The sequence below is a fragment of the Myotis daubentonii genome, chromosome 2 (genome assembly GCF_963259705.1).
Source record: "Myotis daubentonii chromosome 2, mMyoDau2.1, whole genome shotgun sequence".
NCBI lineage: Eukaryota > Metazoa > Chordata > Mammalia > Chiroptera > Vespertilionidae > Myotis > Myotis daubentonii.
Genome location: NC_081841.1, coordinates 116,432,695 through 116,452,506, shown reverse-complemented (window position 1 = coordinate 116,452,506; position 19,812 = coordinate 116,432,695). Strand labels below are relative to the sequence as shown.

The 19,812-nt window shown below is 40.9% G+C and overlaps 1 protein-coding gene across 22 annotated transcripts in view; it reads right to left on the bottom strand.

The window, feature by feature from the left end:
• SUPT20H (SPT20 homolog, SAGA complex component) overlaps positions 1–19,812 on the bottom strand; it is a 52,202-nt gene that overhangs the window by 28,579 nt on the left and 3,811 nt on the right. For 17 of the 22 annotated variants that reach the window (XR_009451312.1, XR_009451313.1, XR_009451314.1 and 14 more), the window contains exons 3-10: positions 17,978–18,013; positions 17,239–17,297; positions 16,908–16,974; positions 11,585–11,714; positions 9,743–9,846; positions 6,919–7,035; positions 6,750–6,803; positions 1,515–1,654 (exon numbers count right to left, since the gene is read on the bottom strand). Coding sequence is in view for 15 of the 22 variants with exons in the window: in XM_059684351.1 (XP_059540334.1) it covers positions 1,515–1,654; positions 6,750–6,803; positions 6,919–7,035; positions 9,743–9,846; positions 11,585–11,714; positions 16,908–16,974; positions 17,239–17,297; positions 17,978–18,013 (707 nt within the window). In the remaining 7 variants the exon portion in view is untranslated. Of the gene's footprint in view, positions 1–1,514; positions 1,655–6,749; positions 6,804–6,918; positions 7,036–9,742; positions 9,847–11,584; positions 11,715–13,985; positions 14,152–16,907; positions 16,975–17,238; positions 17,298–17,977; positions 18,014–19,812 lie in introns of those variants that run through there. The other 5 variants (XM_059684352.1, XM_059684356.1, XM_059684360.1 and 2 more) reach the window with 2 other exon arrangements.

The window sequence follows — 19,812 nt, the reverse complement described above, 5'->3', positions numbered from 1 at the left end:
CAGTGTGGAAGATAGACATTCAGGTATAAACAGGTAAAATCATTTCAGATAGCAATAAGCAGTAGCAGAAAAACAGGATATTGCAGTAAGAGACAAAAAAGGCAATATTAGAGAAGGAAAAAACTGAAGAAATGAAATGTGACGGGAGACATGAATGACAAGGAACCAACTATACAAAATTAGGATATTAGTATTTGAAGTAGAAAGAATTTTAAAAGGTGCTGAGATAGAAACAAACTTATTTTGTTTTAAAAGCAGAAAAGATAGGTGCATCAGGGTCCACATAGGAGATGAGGTCAGAGAACAAGGCCTTACAGATCAATGATAATGTGTTTATATTTAGTATGAGTGATGGAATGCTTTTAGGTAAATTTAGACAAGTGGTAGCATGATCTGCTTTGATGTTTTAAGATTACTCTGGCTTGCTTATATAACGAATAGCCCAGAAGGGATCAGAGGTGAAAGCAGGAAAATCAATCAGGAAAGAGCTTATTATAGAAGCTATGATGATTATGGTGGCCTGGACCAAGGTAATGGCATTGGGCATGAAGAGATGTGGACAAGAATACAAGAGACTCTTTAGGGCTTCTGACAGATCCAATATAGCTTTATTTCATTATTTCTAAAGACATATCATTTCCTCAGCATATCTTATTTCAATAATAAGTCAAAGATTTAGAAAATGCATAGGTGTTTTAAGCTCCTTCAAATTTGGTGAAGATCCAAAATGAGCAACTCAAACAGTTATGTAAAGAGAACTTAATGATGAACCAATTATAACTGCAGTCCAAATTTATATGCATTAGTTTTATTAAGAAGAAATAAAACATTTAAAGATAAATTACCATTTTATAAAAAGGCATTTAGTTATAAACTGACTTCTAAAACTGTATTTTTCTATATCTCAAAATAAATTTTTTATCGTTTCTTTAAAAGTAATATTAACAAAATTTAAACTGGTTACTGGATATTAGGAAGTAAAAAAAAAGTAATTATTTCTGTTCATAAATGTCTTTATCGTTTTAGTGAATAGACTCTAAACTTATAGAAATTTTGTTCTTCAAAAGAATACAGCCTCACCAGCATGGTTCAGTGGCTGAACATCGACATTATGAACCAGGAGGTCGTGGTTCGATTCCCAGTAAGGGCACACTGCCTGGGTTGCAGGCTCAATCCCCAGTGGGAGGTGTGCAGGAGGCAGCAGATCAAAGATTCTCTGTCATCATTGATGTTTCTATCTCTCTCCCCCTCTCCCTTCCTCTCTGAAATAAATATAATCAATAAAAATATATCTTAAAAAAATACAAAGAATGCATCACTTCAATACAAAACCAAAAGTATTAAGAAACTTGTAATACACAAAGAAAGTAATACAAAGCAATTAAAAATCCTATTTAAAAAACAAATACACAGCACTTACATACTTTGAGAGGGATAAGGTACCAGAAATAGCAAAATTTAGAGCTACTTATTTAGGAGCATCTTTTGGTTTACCATTCCACAAAGGTAATTACCGTTTCATTGGGTGTGTGTTCATCTTCTGCTTGTTATAGAGCAATCTATTTGCAGTACATGTTACAGCTATAGAAGGATCTAGACATAGTGGTTCAGTTGTAGCTAGGATCAGTTGGCTCTCAAGCAAAAGTTTGTCTTCCTGAAATGTGTAAGAGCACATGTCAGTACCAAACTTAAGATTTTCAAATCAAATCACTTAATCTAGAATATATTCCTCTGAGCTCTGCTAAGGATTACAGAAAATATATTATTTCAAGTTCTAATTCAGTGGGTAAACTTCAGAAACTTGACATCATAATGAAACTACTAATAGAAATTCAGTAATCAGTACAGTATACAAAGTGGTCAAATTGTAAGGATGCTTTTCCTTAATCCAGCAAATATTTACTGAACACCGACTATGTGTTAGGCATTGTTCTAGGAGTGGGGGATAAAGTAGTGAACAAAAGAGTTAAAATCCTCTTCTACAAAGCTTATAGGGTGATCGAGATCGGATCACAGCATTTTTAATAACTAGGAAGTAATAGTCCCAATTATATACTCAGCTTCATCAACACTAATAAAAGAGAAAAATGGTAATTGGCGTACGAGCTACCCTTTTCATTGGCTAATCAGGGCTATATGCAAATCAACTGCCAACTAAGATTGGCAGTTAACTGACAACAAGATGGCGGCTAATTTGCATATGTAGGCACAATGCAGGGAGGTGAAAGGGAAAGCAGGAAGAAGCCCCCTGCCACTGACAGTGATCGGAAACCCAGGGGGGAGCTAAGAGCTGGGGGGCAGGGCAAAGGCGGCCCTGGGGCCGCCTTTGCCCTGCCCCCCAGCCATGATCGGAGAATCAGGCGCCTTTTCCGCCCTGGCCAGTGATAGCAGGAAGTAGGGGTGGAGCCAGCGATGGGAGCTGGGCACGGTCGAAGCTGGCAGTCCCAGGAGCTAGGGGTCCCTTGCCTGGGCCTAAAGCGGAGCCCGCGATCATGGGGCCACTGCACCTGCAGGTCCCCGCTGCCCGGGCCGGACACCTAGGCCAGAGGCGTCAGGCCTGGGCAAGGGGCCAATCCTGCGATTGGAGGGTGATGGGGGTCAATGCCTGAGGGCTCCCAGTATGTGAGAGGGGGCAGGCTGGGCTGAGGGACACTCCCCCCACACACACACCCAGTGCACGAATTTTGTGCACCGGGCCCCTAGTTTCATTATAAAAAAACTAGAGGCCCAGTGCACAAATTCGTGCATGGGTGAGGTCCGGCCAGCCCACCTTGATGGGGGCTCACTGGGTCCAGGCTGACTGAGGGAAGGGGTCCTGGGTGGTTGGCCAGCTGGCAATGTCCCCGATTGGGGTTGGGGGAGCCGATTGGGGGTGGGGCCAGCTGGGGGTGGGGCCATGGGAAGTTGCAGGGGGGGGGGGGCGGGCAATTGGCCACAATATTGCACATCACAGCAACTGGTTGTTCTGGTCATTCCACTGGTCCAGTCGCTTGGCTTTTATATATGCATACATACATATATATATGTGTATATATATATATATGTGTGTATATATATATATGTATATGTATGTGTTTGTATGTATATATATGTGTGTGTGTGTGTGTGTGTGTATGTGTATATATATATATATATATATATATATATATATATATTAGAGGCCTGGTGCACAAAAATTTGTGCACTCGGGGGGGGGGGGGGGTCCCTCAGCCCGGCCTGTGCCCTCTCATAGTCTGGGACCCCTCGGGAGATAATGACCTGCTAGCTTAGGCCTGCTCCCAGGTGGCAGAGGGCAGGCCCAATCCCTAGGTGCAGCCCCTGGTCGGGCTCAGAGCAGGGCCGATTGGGGAATTGGGGCGCCACCCCCTGTCACACTCAAGGCAGGGTGGATGGGGAGGTTGCGGCGCCACCCTGCCACGCACGGAGCAGGGCCAATCAGGGGGTTGGGGCAATGCCCCGTCATTCACAGAGCAGGGCCCATCAGGGGGGTTGGGGTTCCGTACACTGTCACACACAGAGCAGGGCGGATCAGGGGGTTGGGGCACCGCACCCTGTCACACTCAGAGCAGGGCCGATGGGGAGGTTATGGCTCTACCCCGTCACACACAGAGCAGGGCCCATGGGGGGCGGTTGGGGCACCGCCCTCTATCACCCTAAGAGCAGGGCCGATCAGGGGGTTGGGGCGCCTTCCTCTGTCACGAACAGAGCAGGGCGGATAGGGAGGTTGTGGCCCCACCCCCTCACACACAGAGCCACAGGGCGATCAGGGGATTTGGGCTCTGCCCCGTCACGCTGCTCCAGGGGCCAGGAGGCCTCTCAGCTCCGCTGATCCCGGTGCTGGGAGGCATATTACCCTTTTACTATATAGGATAGAGGCCTGGTGCACGGGTGGGGGCCGGCTGGTTTGCCCTGAAGGGTGTCCTGGATCAGGGTGGGGGTCCCGCTTGGGTGCCTGGCCATCCTGGATGAGGTGGTGATGGCTGTTTGCATCTGGTCACACCCCCTTCAGGGTGGGGGTCCCCACTGGGGTGCCTGGCCAGTCTGGGTGAGGGGCTGAGGGCCGTTTTCAGGCTGGCGGGTGACTGAAGCTCCCAACCGCTCCTTTTTTCCTTTTTTTTTTTAATTCTTGGATTTATGGCTGTCACAGGAGCTGAGGGCCGGCTTTAGCTGTGAGACCTCGCTGCTGAAAGCAGGTTTCTGGCTTTGTTTACTTTCTGTATTTGAAACTTCGTTGCGACTCCAGCTCTGAGATCCTGGCTGACTGAAAACAGGTTTCTGGGGTTTTGTTTAGCTTCTATATTTGTAACAATGTTTATTAGCAGCTCAAAGCCCAGCAGCGGCAGGCGGGGAACATTGGAGTCCTCCGTCACTGAAGCAAGCAAGCCCCCTGTTCGTGTCAGTAGCCTGGCTGCCGGCCGCCATCTTGCCTGGCAGTTAATTTGCATATTGCCCTGATCAGTCAATGGGAAGGGTAGCTGACGTATGACTAATTACCATGTTTCTCTTTTATTAGATAGGATATATATACATATATATAGACGAGTGGCCTGGTACACAAAATTCATGCATGGGGTTGGGGGTGTCCTTCAGCCCAGCCTGCACTCTCTCCTATCTGGGACCCCTCAGGGGCTGTCCGACTGGCCAGCCCTCTCACAATCCGAGACCACTGGCTCCCAACTGCTCACCTGCCTGCCTGCTTGATTGCCCCTGCTCGCCCGCAACTGCCCCCCACCCCCCGCCGGCCTGCTCGCCCCCAACTGCCGCCCTCCCGCCAACATGCTCACCCCCAACTGGTCCCCCCTGTTGGTCTGCTCGCCCCCAACTGCCCTCCCCTCCTGGCCTGATCACCCCTAACCGTCTCTGCCTCAGCCCCGCCACCATGGCTTGTCCGGAAGGTCTCCCAGTCTAATTAGCATATTACCCTTTTATTAGTATAGATGACTACACTAATACTATGTAAACCCTACAGACATAATTCCAAAGAGTATATAGGATGTACCAACACCCAATTTTATTTAACTACTTGCCCCTCTAAATTTTTTTGTTTTTGTTTTGCTGGAATAATTTAAAATACAACTCTGACACTATTATTTCACCTGAAAACACTTCAGCGTGCACTGTTAACTGATAAGGACTACTAATATCCAGTCTACAAAATTCCCATTATCTCAAAAATGTATTTTTAATTGGTTTGTTTGAATTTGAACTCAAATAAGACCTACACATTGTATTTTAGTTTTTCTCTCTTAAACATCTTTCTTTTATTCTGTAATGATAACATTTTTTCTTTTCTAACAGAACTGATTTGTTGGATTTGACCACTTCCTTCCCCATGATACCATTTTTAACTGAATCTGGCTGGTTGCTTCATCTTGCCATTTATTTCTTTTATTCCCTAAATTCTCTATAACTGTTAGATGTAGAAGAGGGACTTAATTCAGGTTCTATATTTTTAGACAAGAGTTCATTGGTATTATTGTGTACCTTTTCAGGCATCACACCAGGACATACACAATGATTATCCTACTTTTAGACCAGTGGGTTTAGTCAGATCTCTCCATTATAAAAATTCCTATTAACCTATAATCTAATGGTTTTTTTCAAATCTGAAAATTTCAGCTGTCTAAATTCATTATTTCATTAAGATAGCCAAGTGATGATATTTTCAAGTCTATCATTTATTTTTTAGCTATTAGCTGAAATTGTTCTAAAGAATTACCTTTAGTTACTATTGGGCTATCTGATGTATAAATCCTACAGAAAAACAGAATAAATATTATAGTTTGTCGATTTATTTATCAATTTTCAGTGTAATAAACTAATGCCCTTACAACCTTCAGTGGTACCCAACGAGTTTGTTTTTGAATATTCTTTTAATGTTTTTAATGTTTTGTTTTAAACAGAAAGATTATAGTCCCAAAGTACAACACAACACTTGATTGTTATTGATAAACTGAATCTTACTTTATAATATTTTCATAGATTAAATAATTCTAATTATTGATATTTTCTTTGGTTTAGTAACTATTTCTCTCTATAGCAGCAGAGAAATAAGTGAACATTCCTGTGAGTGGTCCTTTCAGATATATTGAGCCAGCACTGGAGGGGTACTGGCTATTCTCAGGAGCAAGAGTATCCCACTATGAATGGTAAAGACAGACTAAGCCTGTTTTAGAATCCTAGATGATAGAAAATCAGTATCTATTTATAACCATTGTATAAACAAAACATCTTTCTTTTTCTTGAGAGGGGTTTAAAAAACTAAGTTTCACATTGGGCAGATAAAGTCAACCTGACCCTATTTCACCATGTCCTAAAGCAAAATGGGATTAAACTGTTTTAGTTCCTTGAGGGATTACTACACATACAGAGACCCTTAACTTCTAAAGCTTATAAAGAAATCCCAAACTTGCCCTGACTGGTTTGGTTCAGTGGATAGAGCGTCGGCCTGAGGTCCCGGGTTTGATTCCGGTCAAGGGCATGTACCTTGGTTGCAGGCACAACCCCAGTGGGAGGTGTGCAGGAGGCAGTTGATCGATGTTTCTCTCTCATCGATGTTTCTAACTCTCTATCTCTCTCCCTTCCTCTCTGTAAAAAATCAATAAAATATATTAACAAAAAAAAAAGAAATCCCAAACTTTACACATGAATAAAATTATGAGCAGAAAGTATCCTTCGCTTAACTTAATGATAAGTGTCGTTTTATCCTCTATTTTGCCTGTATGGGATTTAAAAACAACACAACTAACCTGGGTCCATTTATGGTTATCACTTGTTATTGAATGTACATCACAGATTAAAGTCTAGAACAAATAAAAAATTTAAAACACATTAATGTATAGGCATACAAACATATGAAGACATTTAATAAAAATTTTTCAAATAAATTCTAAATAATACTTCTTAAACATGCCTTACCTGCATTGTTGGACGTAGGAGAATGTGCTTACTTTGGTAACCTGGAGATTTCATATTGCTGGACTGCCTGTAGTCACGTATTTCTGCTATGACACATCCACAATGAAAAATATTAACCTGTTTTAAGTGAAAATACTTGAGTAAATGTCCTTTTTCAAAAGCCTAAATAAGTGGGTTTATATTGAATGTTTCGGATTCTTTACACTCTCATGCAGTGTTTCTGTTCCCTCACATACTCCTAAACAGCTTTTCTTGGAGGGTTTACCACTACATACATAAACCCTTTAAAAGGAACTATTTCCTGTTCATTACTCTGACCCAAGAAGCAATTTAAAATGATTTCTAGCCGAAGCCGGTTTGGCTCAGTGGATGGAGCGTCGGCCTGCGGACTGAGGGGTCCCAGGTTCGATTCCGGTCAAGGGCATGTGCCTGGGTTGCGGGCACATCCCCAGTGGGGGATGTGCAGGAGGCAGCTGATCGATGTTTCTCTTTCATTGATGTTTCTGACTCTCTATCTCTCTCCCTTCCTCTCTGTAAAAAATCAATAAAATATATTTAAAAAAAAATAAATAAAATAAAATAAAATGATTTCTAGTTATAGACTGACTTTTGGTATTTGTATTTTATATTACAGATCATTGAAATTGCTGTTAATTGGCTCAGTTATACTTTGCTAATTTTTTCAGTTATTGTCCATCAACCCTGTTAAGAGTTTCAGCTTAGAGATAAAATTGCTATTATTTGCTAAAATTTCCAGCAGTCTTTATTAATAAAAGGAAGAAAGCTAACTATAAATTAAAATAATCTTCTGTTAAAAATAGTTTCCTAGTCCTTTTTCTAAGTCCAAAGAGCCTTTATGGCTTAAATCTTCCTAATTATCACTTGTCAATCACTCACAGTATTGTTTTTTCTCCCATTCAGATTTTAAGTGGGAACTGTGACCTCCATGCTATCTGTTATCATGCTTTTTAACAAATATTTATTGAGTTACTACAATATGAACTATGTGCCAGGCACTATCCAAAAAGCTTCACAGATACAGTGGTGAGACAACACTTGTTCTCAGTGTGGGAAGACAGGTAACAAACATGTAAAAAAATAAACAAAATAACTTTAGACAGTGATGAATACTACAAAGGAAATAAAACAGGAAGGGGCTAATTTAGATTGTTTGCCGAGATAAACACCTCTCTGAAGAAGTGATGTTTCAGCTGAGATCTGAATCGCAACAATGCCAGGTATGTGGAATAGATCACTCCAGACAGAAAGAATAGCAGATCAATAAGCTTGGTGTTTTAGTTTGGAAAGAAGGCACACATGACTGGAATGTAATGAGTGGAAATGAGAATAAGAATGTGAAGAGGAAGGCAGGGGTTTTGTGCATTGAGAGGACACTACAGAACTTCAAGCAGAGACCTCTTTTTGTTTTTGTTTTGTAAGCTTAATCTCTGGAAAATTTATTTCTCGGGTTCTAAAATGAAAGCAGGAAGTTTAGCAAAGTAACTACAGCAGGTCATGACCATATATTTTTAAGATACAGTTGATATTTGCATATGAGCTAGGTGTAAAAGGTAAGTATAGGGTAACCCTTTAAAGATTCAAAATACTGGCAACAAAACTGGTTTAGGAGGTAAAATAAAAAGTTGTGTTTTGTCATGTTAAGTTAAAGAGCTTATTACATATCCTAGTAAATATGTGTTTGGAATGGTAACTGTGAGAGAGATAAGCAAGAAATTAAATGTCATTTTAAATTTCATAAAGCTGGTTGAAATCAACCAGGGAGAGAGTGTTACTAAAGAATACAGTGGCCGAAACCGGTTTGGCTCAGTGGATAGAGCGTCGGCCTGCGGACTGAAAGGTCCCAGGTTCAATTCCGGTCAAGGGCATGTACCTGGGTTGCGGGCACTTCCCCAGTGGGGGATGTGCAGGAGGCAGCTGATCAATGTTTCTCTCTCATCGATGTTTCTAACTCTCTATCTCTCTCCCTTCCTCTCTGTAAAAAATCAATAAAATATATTTAAAAAAAAAAAAAAAGAATACAGTGCCTAGGAATGAACCCAAAATCAAACATTTATGGGTGGAAGAGTTAACAGCAAAGATGACTGAAGCATTACAGAGAAAAGAGGACAACCACAAATGTGATGTCTCAGAAGCCAAAAGAAAGTTATTTCAAGAAGGAAGTAGTCATCTGCACTGAGTTTTGCAAAGAGACCAATTCAGATGCAAACAGAAAAGGATTTTTCAAGTTAAGAGATAGTACTAATATGCCCGTATTTTTTTTAACTAAAAGAGAACAGATGATAGAAGAAAGGGAGAAAGGTCATAGTAGCAAGCCACTGAAAAGGAGGAGGATCCAGAAAAAAAAAAAGGAGGAGATGCCTTAGGAACAGCTTACTTCATCCATTTTAATAGGAAGGCAGGCAGAAAGTGGGGACAGAGATGTGGAGATGCTGCTAAACTAGTGCTAGGAAGAAAACATCTAGCACTCATCTGATGGCTTCCTTTTCCTCAGTAAAGAACAGAGTATGGCTGGGGTGAAGCCAAGGGAATAAGTGGTTTCTTCCATAATTTATTGATTGAAGTTAAAGGGAGATTTCCTAGGGATGAGCTAATTTTCATAGCAATTATAAAAGAATCAACTAAATCTACACATTTTAGTGTAGCCTAAAGGATACATAACCCACAATAAACCAATTTTCATATTGTTTCTGATAATGTTTCATTTCATGTCCTAAGCACTGTTGAGAATACAAATAAATATCCTTTATTATAAAACAATATAGTTGACAAATCTAAGGACATGTTTAAAAGAAAAAATTTGCACCTGAGATTTTTCTAGGAGATCAACCAAGATAGGAGGCAATTCTTCTGCATCCAAGTATTCAAGCAATTCCCCTTCTTCATAAGGCAGTCGAATGGTCTCAGAATCTTAATAAAAAAAAAAAAGTTTCTGAAAAGTATGAGGCTGGGTGCATAATTTAAATGAGTTTTCTAAAAAAGAAATCCAAAGAGAATAAAGCCAAAAGGCTCTCCTAAAGGCCTTCTTTCTGCATGTCTTATAAAAGAATCACTTTACATATTGCTAAAAGACTTGAATTTTAGATTAGGGTGCCTGGCCAGTGTGGCTCAGTGGTTAAGCATTGCACAAAAACCAAGAGGTCACCAGTTGGATTCCCTGCCAGGTTGCTGGCTCCATTCCCAGTGCAGGTGTGCAGGAAGCAGCCAATTGATGTTTCTATCTCTCTATCCTTCTCCCTTCCTCTCTCTCTAAAATCAGTAAAAACATAGTTTAAAAGAAAAAAGAATTTTAGATCAGAAAGGAGAAAACCACCTAGCATAACATCTAGCATGGGAAAACATCTAGCATAACAATCAAAATACAAATTATGACCAGCAGTACAATAATTAGAATATGACAAAATTCCAATGTCTAATAACTGAAAAGTCACTGAAGACTGCTTAATCTAATCTGGAAATCAGTGATAATTTGGTACCTAATGTGAAAAATGGTCATTACAGAAAAAAATTCTCTTGGCGTAACATTTTACAATTATCAACACTTAACCAGGTGAGTTCCTTGTAGAACTCATAATATCACCATACCAAAATTTGTGATGGCCCTTTAATGAAATCTAAGATTATATATATTTTAAAACTCTATTTTCATATTCACATTAAAATAAAATGTTAACATATGTAAATTACTCAAAAGGCAATAAGTCTGCCTAATTTTTAAAGTTTCAGATTCAGTATATTCAAACTGTAGAAGAAAAACATAACTTAAAATACCTTATGCTATCTTAAAATATTAACAGCAATTGAATGAAAGGGTTTTGACATTTTTAAATTACATCTTTTACAATTTAACTACAATGACCTGTCTCAATCAGAACAATCCTCAAACACGGAACAGACCGTCCAACCTCAGAGGGAAGGCAGGGGGAGGGAAGGGGTAAGAGATCAACTAAAGGACTTGCATGCATGCATACTAGCATAACCAATGAACCTGGACACTGGGGTAGCGGGGGCTTGTCCTGGGGGATGGGAGTGGCCGGGGAGGGGTCGATGGGGGGGTGGGGGGGACGAAACATATATAATACTTTAAACAATAAAATACAATTAAAAAATAGGGGGGAAAAACCACTTTTCAGTGGCTTCCACTGCACCAAGAATAAAATCTGAAGTTCTCCCCGCCCCCCCCCCCGCCAAAAAAACACTCCTCAAATGCATATTTCAGGAAGGTTAATCATATTAGAGATAATTTCTAAAATTCTAACAAAATATAGAGGAAAAGTTGGGATCAAAGTCTTCTTTTATCATGTCATCACTGATCTGAAGGACAGACCATTTACCAGGTTAAGAAAATCCTTCTAAAGGACAGCACATCTGCCCAGGTGGCATGGCTCAGCGGTTGAACATCAACCTATGAACCAGGAGGTCACAGTTCAATTCCAGGTGAGGGTACATGTCCGGGTTCCAGGATTGATCCCCAGTAAGGGGCGTGCAGGAAGCAGCCCATTGATGATTCTCTCTCATTGATGTTTCTATCTCTCCCTCTCCCTTTCTCTTCCTCTCTGAAATAAATAAAAATATATTAAAAGAAAAAGACAGCACATTCTGCCACGCAGAGGGACTTTTGTGGCTGCTGCCCTCTGGAGGTTCTTACCTGATCCATTTTTTCCCCTGAGCATCAAAGAATATCCCTCATTTCCTGGGTATAGGTTGACCACTAAACATGACAATGTCTCTTGCATGACAAGCTTCTCTAACAAGTTCACATTTCTTCTTAATTTCTGCTTTAAAAATAAGCAGAGCTCATGAAAATAATCCAGCATAATCTTAACAAAAAATACTATGATTTAACAAAAGCAGACCTGAATTAATCTTTTAGAGCTCATTCCACAATATGATGCTGAATACATAGGAGAGAGTCACAAACACTATAGTTGCCAAGTACATAACATCTATGTAAACTTAATTTTCTATTGCTGTTTTGTGCAAATTAATTTATATCATAAAGAAAAAAACAGTGATCTATAAAACAAAAAAAGTGAAATAATTCTATATAAACAAATGAAGAACTTAGGGCATTCTCTTTGGTTGTACTGTTACAGGAGCACATTTCTTAAATATTTTATGGCCTAAATTAGATTTATACAAGTTCAACGGCTCAAATTCATTGAATGTTATACTAAAAAATATCTAATTGTTAAGAGGAAGTGGGCAATTAAAGGAATTTTCTGTAAATTCAATTTAACTACTCCTTAGAAACCACTTTGTTAGAGAGAAATCCATCAGAGTCCTGGCCACCTAGCTCAGTTGGTTAGAAAATTGTCCCCATACACTAAGGTTGCAGGTTTGATCCTGGTTAGGGCACATACAAGAATCAACCGATGAATGCACAAATAAGTGGAACAACAAATCAATGTTTCTCTCTCTCTCTCTCTCTCTCTCTCCCTTCTTCTCTCTCTAAAAAAAATTAAAATTTAAAAATTTTTTAAAAGCAAAGAAAAAATCCATTAGAAAATATAATATGCATATTTCAAAATCCATTATTTTAGAAATGTACATGACTTAAAATAAAGCCCAATTACACATAAACAATTCCTGCCATGAAATCTTATTTGCGAAAGATATCAGTCAATAGAATATTTATTTTTACATGATCTCAAAAAACATGTTTTGAGTATCATATATTAAAAATTTATAGTCATATGCAGAAAGTAATTATAAATTCTTGATCTGTTGTCACCACAGACTCAAAACACTGCATTTTCAAATTTGAAAAACTGGCAAAATAACTTTTAACCATTTTGATATAAAAAATAACTACTAAGGTTACTAAAATTTTAAAGTCTTTTCTAATGTAGAAAAAAACCTCACAATCTGACATTAGACAGAATAGTTAGATAAATTTTGACAATATGCATACTCTTCAAGATAACCCGTTGGTTCATGAATAGTGTGGCTAAGTTGGCTGGAGTGGCATCCCATGCTGGGTTTGATTCCCAGGCAGGGCACACACCCAGATTGCAGATTCAATCATCGGTCAGGGTGCATGTGAGATGCAATTGATCCTTCTTTCTCTCTCTCTCTCTCTCTCTCCCCCCCCCCCCCCCACTCCCCGCCTACCCCCACCCCAGCCTCAATTTAAAAACAAAAACAAAACAAGTTGGTTCCCATGTAGTTCTGGAGTGAACATACAGATCAGAGGACAGAAAATTTCTTAAAGGACAAGCAGTATCTTCAGGCTTGAGAGCCATATGGTCTGTGCTGCTCAGGTCTGTCATTGCATTGTAAAATCAGCCATAGAAAAGATATCATAAGCCAATAGGTGGTGGCTGGATTCCAATACAACTTTATTTACAAAATACACAGTAAACCAGATTTGGCTGGTAGACAATGGTTGCCAATCCTAATATAGAATCTTTATATATATCTCTTATCTTAGTTCTGTCTCTGAGGTGAAGATAATGTTCATTAAATTGATTATCGTGATAGTTTTATGGGTGTATACATGTCAAAAATTATAAAATGTGTATTTTTATTATTTTATTAATGTGAAATTTATTATAAATCAATTATACCTCAACAAAACTTATGCAAAACTTACTGTAAGATTTATTTATAGTTTAATAACCATTCTTCTCCTAATGTGAAGATTTCAAAGGTTAGGCACTGGGAATTCCACTGATTTTTTTTTAACCTAAATGGTAAAATGATACTCATTTTTAAATGAAGGACAGAAAACAGAAGCTCACAAAGCCCTTTAAGGTCCTTACAACTTAAGAGCACAATAAATATCAAGGTACCAATTTTTATTACATTTCAACTGCCCATATTTTTATGTTAAATAAAAAAAATTAATTTAACCTGGCCATGAACTAATTTTGTGACCAAATTCACCTTTTATTACCACAACTGAATTTTCTACATGCCCTATATTAGCTTTAACTTTCCAGTACAAATTACCCTGAGGAAAACAAGTTACTTTCCTTCTGTCTTCAGTCTGCAAATGCTTTCTCAGAAGGGAAAAGAAACAAAGAATATACAGGGTGGGGCCTAACCAGTTTGGCTCAGTGGACAGAGTGTTGAACTATGGACTGAATGGTCTCAGGTTCGATTCCAGTGAAGGGCACATCCGCAGTAGGGCTTGATCCCCAGTAAGAGGGGTGCAGGAGGCAGCTGATCAATGATTCTGTCTCATCATTAATGTTTCTCTCTCTCCCTCTCCCTTCCTCTCTGATATTAATTATATATATACTAGGGGCCCGGTGCACGAAATTCATGCACTGGGTGTGTGTGTGGGGGGGAGTGTCCCTCAGCCCAGCCTGCTCCCTCTCACATACTGGGAGCCCTCAGGCATTGACCCCCATCACCCTCCAATCACAGGATCGGCCCCTTGCCCAGGCCTTACGCCTCTGGCCTACGCGTCCAGCCCGGGCAGCGGGGACCTGCAGTGGCAGCGGGGGGCGCTGCGATCGCGCGGGGCTCCGCCCCTGCCCCTGCAGGACGCCTCTGGCTGAGGCGTCCGGCCCGGGCAGCGGGGACCTGCAGCTGCAGCGGCCCCACAATCGTGGGCTTCGCTTTAGGCCCAGGCAAGGGACCCCTAGCTCCTGGGACTGCCAGCTTCGACCGTACCCAGCTCCCATCGCTGGCTCCACCCCTACTTCCTGCTATCACTGGCCAGGGCGGCAAAGGCGCCTGATTCTCTGATCATGGCTGGGGGGCAGGGCAAAGGCAGCCCAGGGCCGCCTTTGCCCTGCCCCCCAGTTCTTAGCTCCCCCCTGGGTTTCCGATCACTGTCAGTGGCAGGGGGCTTCTTCCTGCTTTCCCTTTCACCTCCCTGCATTGTGCCTACATATGCAAATTAACCGCCATCTTGTTGGCAGTTAATTTGCATATAGCCCTGATTAGCCAATGAAAAGGGTAGCTCGTACGCCAATTACCATTTTTCTCTTTTATTAGTGTTGATATACTAGAGGCCTGGTGCACAAAAATTTGTGCACTCGGGGGGGAGGAGGGGGTCCCTCAGCCAGGCCTGTGCCCTCTCATAGTCTGGGACCCCTCAGGAGATAATGACCTGCTGGGTTAGGCCCACTCCCGGGTGGCAGAGGGCAAGCCAAATCCCTAGGTGCAGCCCCTGGTCGGGCTCAGAGCAGGGCTGATTGGGAAGTTGGGGCGCCGGCCCCGTCATGCACAGAGCAGGGCGGATAGGGAGGTTGCTATGCCACCCTCAGTCACGCTCAGGGTAGGGCCAATTGGGGGGTTGGGGCACCGCCCCGTCACACTCAAGGCAGGGTCGATGGGGCCGTTGCGATGCCACCCCCTGTCACTCACAGAGCAGGGCCTGGGGGGGGGGGGTTGGGGCGCCGCCCTCTATCACCCACAGAGCAGGGCTGATCAGGGGGTTGGGGCGCTGCCACTGTCACACTCAGGGCAGGGCCGATTGGGGGGGTTTTGGCTCTACCCCGTCACACACAGAGCAGGGCCCGTGGGGGCGGGGGGGAGGGTTGGGGCACCGCACCCTGTCACACATAGAACAGGGCCGATCAAGGGGTTGGGGCGTCGCACCCTGTCACACACAGAGCCGCAGGGCTATCAGGGGGTTGGGGAGCTCCCCCTAATCAGGCACAGAGCAGGGCTGATCAGGGGGTTAGGGCGCCTTCCCCTGTCACGAACAGAGCAGGGCGGATAGGGAGGTTGTGGCCCCGCCACCTGTCACAGAGCCGCAGGGCGATCAGGGGATTTGGGCGCTGCCCCCTGTCACGCTGATCCCGGGCAAGGGAGGCCTCTCGGCTCCGCTGATCCTGGTGCTGGGAGGCATATTACCCTTTTACTATATAGGATAGAGGCCTGGTGCACGGGTGGAGGCTGGCTGGTTTGCCCTGAAGGGTGTCCTGGATCAGGGTGGGGGTCCCACTTGGGTGCCTGGCCAGTCTGGGTGAGGGGCTGATGGCTGTTTGCAGCTGGTCACACACCCTTCAGGGTGGGGGTCGCCATTGGGGTGCCTGGCCAGTCTGGGTGAGGGGCTGAGGGCTGTTTTCAGGCTGGCGGGTGACTGAAGCTCCCAACCGCTCCTTTTTTTCTTCTTTTTTTTTATATTCTGGGCCAGTTTTAGCTCTGAGGCTTGGCTCCAGCTCTTAGGCCTTGGCTGCTGAAAGCAGGTATCTGGTTTGTTTGGGTTCTATAATCGAAACACTGTTTCAATTCCAGCTCTGAGATCCCGGCTGGCTGAAAGCAGGCTTCTGGGGTTTTGTTTAGCTTCTATATTTGTTACAATGTTTCAAACTGCAAGCTCAGAGGCTGGCAAGGCAGGCGGGGAACGTTGGAGTCCTCCGTCACTGAAGCAAGCAAGCCTCATGTTCGCTTCAAGCTGCCTGGCTGCCAGCCGCCATCTTGGCTGGCTGTTAATTTGCATATCGCCCTGATTAGCCAATGGGAAGGGTAGCAGAGGTACGGCTAATTACCATGTTTCTCTTTTATTAGATAGGATATATATATATATATATACACACACACACACACACACACACACACACACACATAAATAAAGAATACACAGGGTAGGGCAACAGATTTACAATTGTTCATATGGAAAATAATACAGCTAGTAAGTAATAATGTATAAGAATGAACTCTGTTTCACTTACTTGGAACTGTAAATCTACTTTTGCCCCCCACAATATACTAGTATACTTCTTCTGATTTACCAATGGGATATTCTGTTACTCAGTATACACTATTCCCATCTCCTACCTAAGCAGGTGATCTCTACCTTTTAGCCTAAGCATGTGATCTCTACCTTTTAGCCGGAGTTCTGAGTCAACTGTAAAACTGGCTAGAATTTGGCTGGAAAAGATGTTAGCTCATTCACAAAAATATAAATATCTGCTTCAAATGTAACCCTTTCAAATTACCCTCTTCCTCTACAGTTTTTCCCCCTCTACATTTCAAAAGCCGTAATAATATAAAAAAAGTATACTTACCTTAACCTCAGGCTCTTTTTCACATTCTTCAATATATAAGTCATAAAGTTTTTGAAATACAGATTTTCTAAAATTTAATAAAGACAATATAAAAAATGTGAATATAATCATTGTAAAATAAATGTTATCAAATTTTCTCATCCTCCCCACCCCCAAATTCCCAAAGACTGGAGGTGAAGTGGACATGGCTAACATCAACTAAGAAAGTTTTAATATATGCAAAGTACCTATAATATAACATCTCTAGTAGTGCCTATTTAGAATGCAATAAATGGTGGCTCTCATCACATTTCAATGAATCTAAAGTCATCAATTAATGAAGTATTCATACCTTCCACTAGATAAGTATTTCCTTTTAGGAGGTCTCTGTCGGGCACTTTCAATGACATACTAAAAGAGAAAAGTTTATGAAATAGCTTGCCTTTTACTTAGTGAAGGAACACTGTTTTAAGTATGTTTAAAACACATGTAAGGCTAAAAAGGCTATTCAGTCACTCAAGTCTCTGATTCCTATTAAATTATACATTGTAAGAAAACCTATTTAACTTCTAAATAGTTTAACTATGTTACAAATAAGTAAAATTTAAACTGCACTAAAATTTAGCATAATATTTCAATGCTATAAGCAAATGTGATTTCACAACTCAGAAATATTCTCAGTATGTTTTATGGTTGTTCAGAATAAGCAGAGCATATCCAATTGCAAGGACTTTATTTTTGGCTATTTCCCCCTTCAATTGAGCAATCAGAAAACTTGTCAAAATAGGAAAACATGATTTTAGAAATTCTATGTCTGTTTAAATAATATTTATACTGAAGTATTATTTAATTTTTATTCTATAGCATTAACTGAGAACTTCAAGTAACAGTTGATTCAAACATTGCCCAGTATTTATATATTTACATATATTTATATATTTATACATATTTAAGTATTTATAGAAAATTTGCATATTTGCCCTAAAATGATATTCATGTATTCCTTTGACAATCAGACAAAAATCTCTTAAAACTGAGTTTTGTCAATTAATGTCAATACTATGTCAATACATAACTTAGTCACATCTTACCTCTGCACGATCCAAAGCTAGTTCTAAAGCTTGTTGCTGTAAAAAAGTAAATACTGTATTTGGCAATGTTAGCTATTTTCACAAAAAATAATAATATACATGTAACATTTGTAATTAAATAAGTTTAATTTTCTAAAATAAGTCTAATATATTTCCTTTTCTCTCCCCCACATCCCCCACTGTATGCTCAATATCTATATATGTAAAAGCCTAAGCAACCGAACGAACAAACCACCAGTCGACCGGTCACTATGATGCGCACTGACCATCAGGGGCAGACGCTCAATGCAGAAGCTGCTCCCTGGTGGTCAGTGCGCTCCCACATCCAACCTCTCACGGTCCCTCCCCCTGGCCAGCCAACTGGCCCCAATCAAGCCGGCTGGTTAACCTCCTGCAGCCCTTTCCCCAGCCAGTTAACCTCCCGCGGCCCCAATTGCCCCGATTGGGCCAGCCAGGCCGAGGGACCCCACCCACGCACAAATTTGTGCACTGTATATTATATTATATATTATAATATATTATAAAGAAAAAATCTATTATATTATAAAGAAAAAAATATGGCAGTCTTAAGCACCTGATTATGACAACAAATTAGATAAATACTAAAATAGCTTTCTTTGGCCACGGCATGAGACTGATACAGGGTAATGGACTGGATATAGTAACTACTACCATTTTATAAACTTTAGCTTCTTCAACATTCTAAGAGCACCATTCAGTAAAATATATTGGACATCAAGTATGCAATTCAAGTAAAGCAAAGACTAAACTCTCCTAATCTTCTAAGAATCCTGAAAATTGGGGGTGCTTACTATGTTGATACCTATCATCAACTTAGAAAGTCCTAATATATTAATGCAGAGTCTTTAACATGTTTTTAGGTCAGTGCCTAGTAGAATTCAATAAATAATGGCTAATTATCATATTTCAACAACTTTAAGATATTATCAACTATAAGCACACATCATTAATGTAGGTAACATTTAAAAAAATGTGCTCTCAGTTATAATTGTAAGATGTCATTGATTGTAGATTCATCCTCAATTCAGTAATATTAAAATGTAAAAGAGAGCCGAAACCGGTTTGGTTCAGTGGATAGAGCGTCGGCCTGCGGACTGAAAGGTCCCAGGTTCGATTCCGGTCAAGGGCATGTGCCTGGGTTGCGGGCATATCCCCAGTAGGGGATGTGCAGGAGGCAGCTGATTGATGTTTCTCTCTCATCGATGTTTCTAACTCTCTATCTCTCTCCCTTCCTCTCTGTGAAAAATCAATAAAATATATTTTTTAAAAAAAAATGTTTAAAAAAAAATGTAAAAGAGAATGAATGTACCTTAGAGTTGATAAAATATAGTATTATTAGTACATGTACAATTTAAGATCTACTAGTTGGTTCCCATCCTTCATCTGTTATTTGGAGACTCTTATTTTAAGGCAAGAGAGAAAAATGAGAAAATAATTTCTATCTTTCCTATCTGTAAAGTTTCTTTTTAAGGACACAAAAAAATAAAAAAGTACTAGGTTTTAAACAAAATTAAGCAAATATACCGCCAGTGATTTCTATTCCTAGTTTTGTGGTTTGGGTACTGCACAGGGTTGCTGTATTTTTCATTCACAATGATAGTCATTTTTAATGACTGAGAGGCACAGAACTTCCATTTTTTTATTTACAAGGATCTAAAATGTTCTCTTTTATTTTGTAGACTCCAACAATTCAATCTACCAAGTTGCGTGGGGTAAAATCTCTCAGCATCCACCAAAACCCAAAAGGGTAAAGGGAGAATAAATATTGCCAGACTTTGGAAATCATGGAAAGGTTTAAGTGATCCTGCCACCCT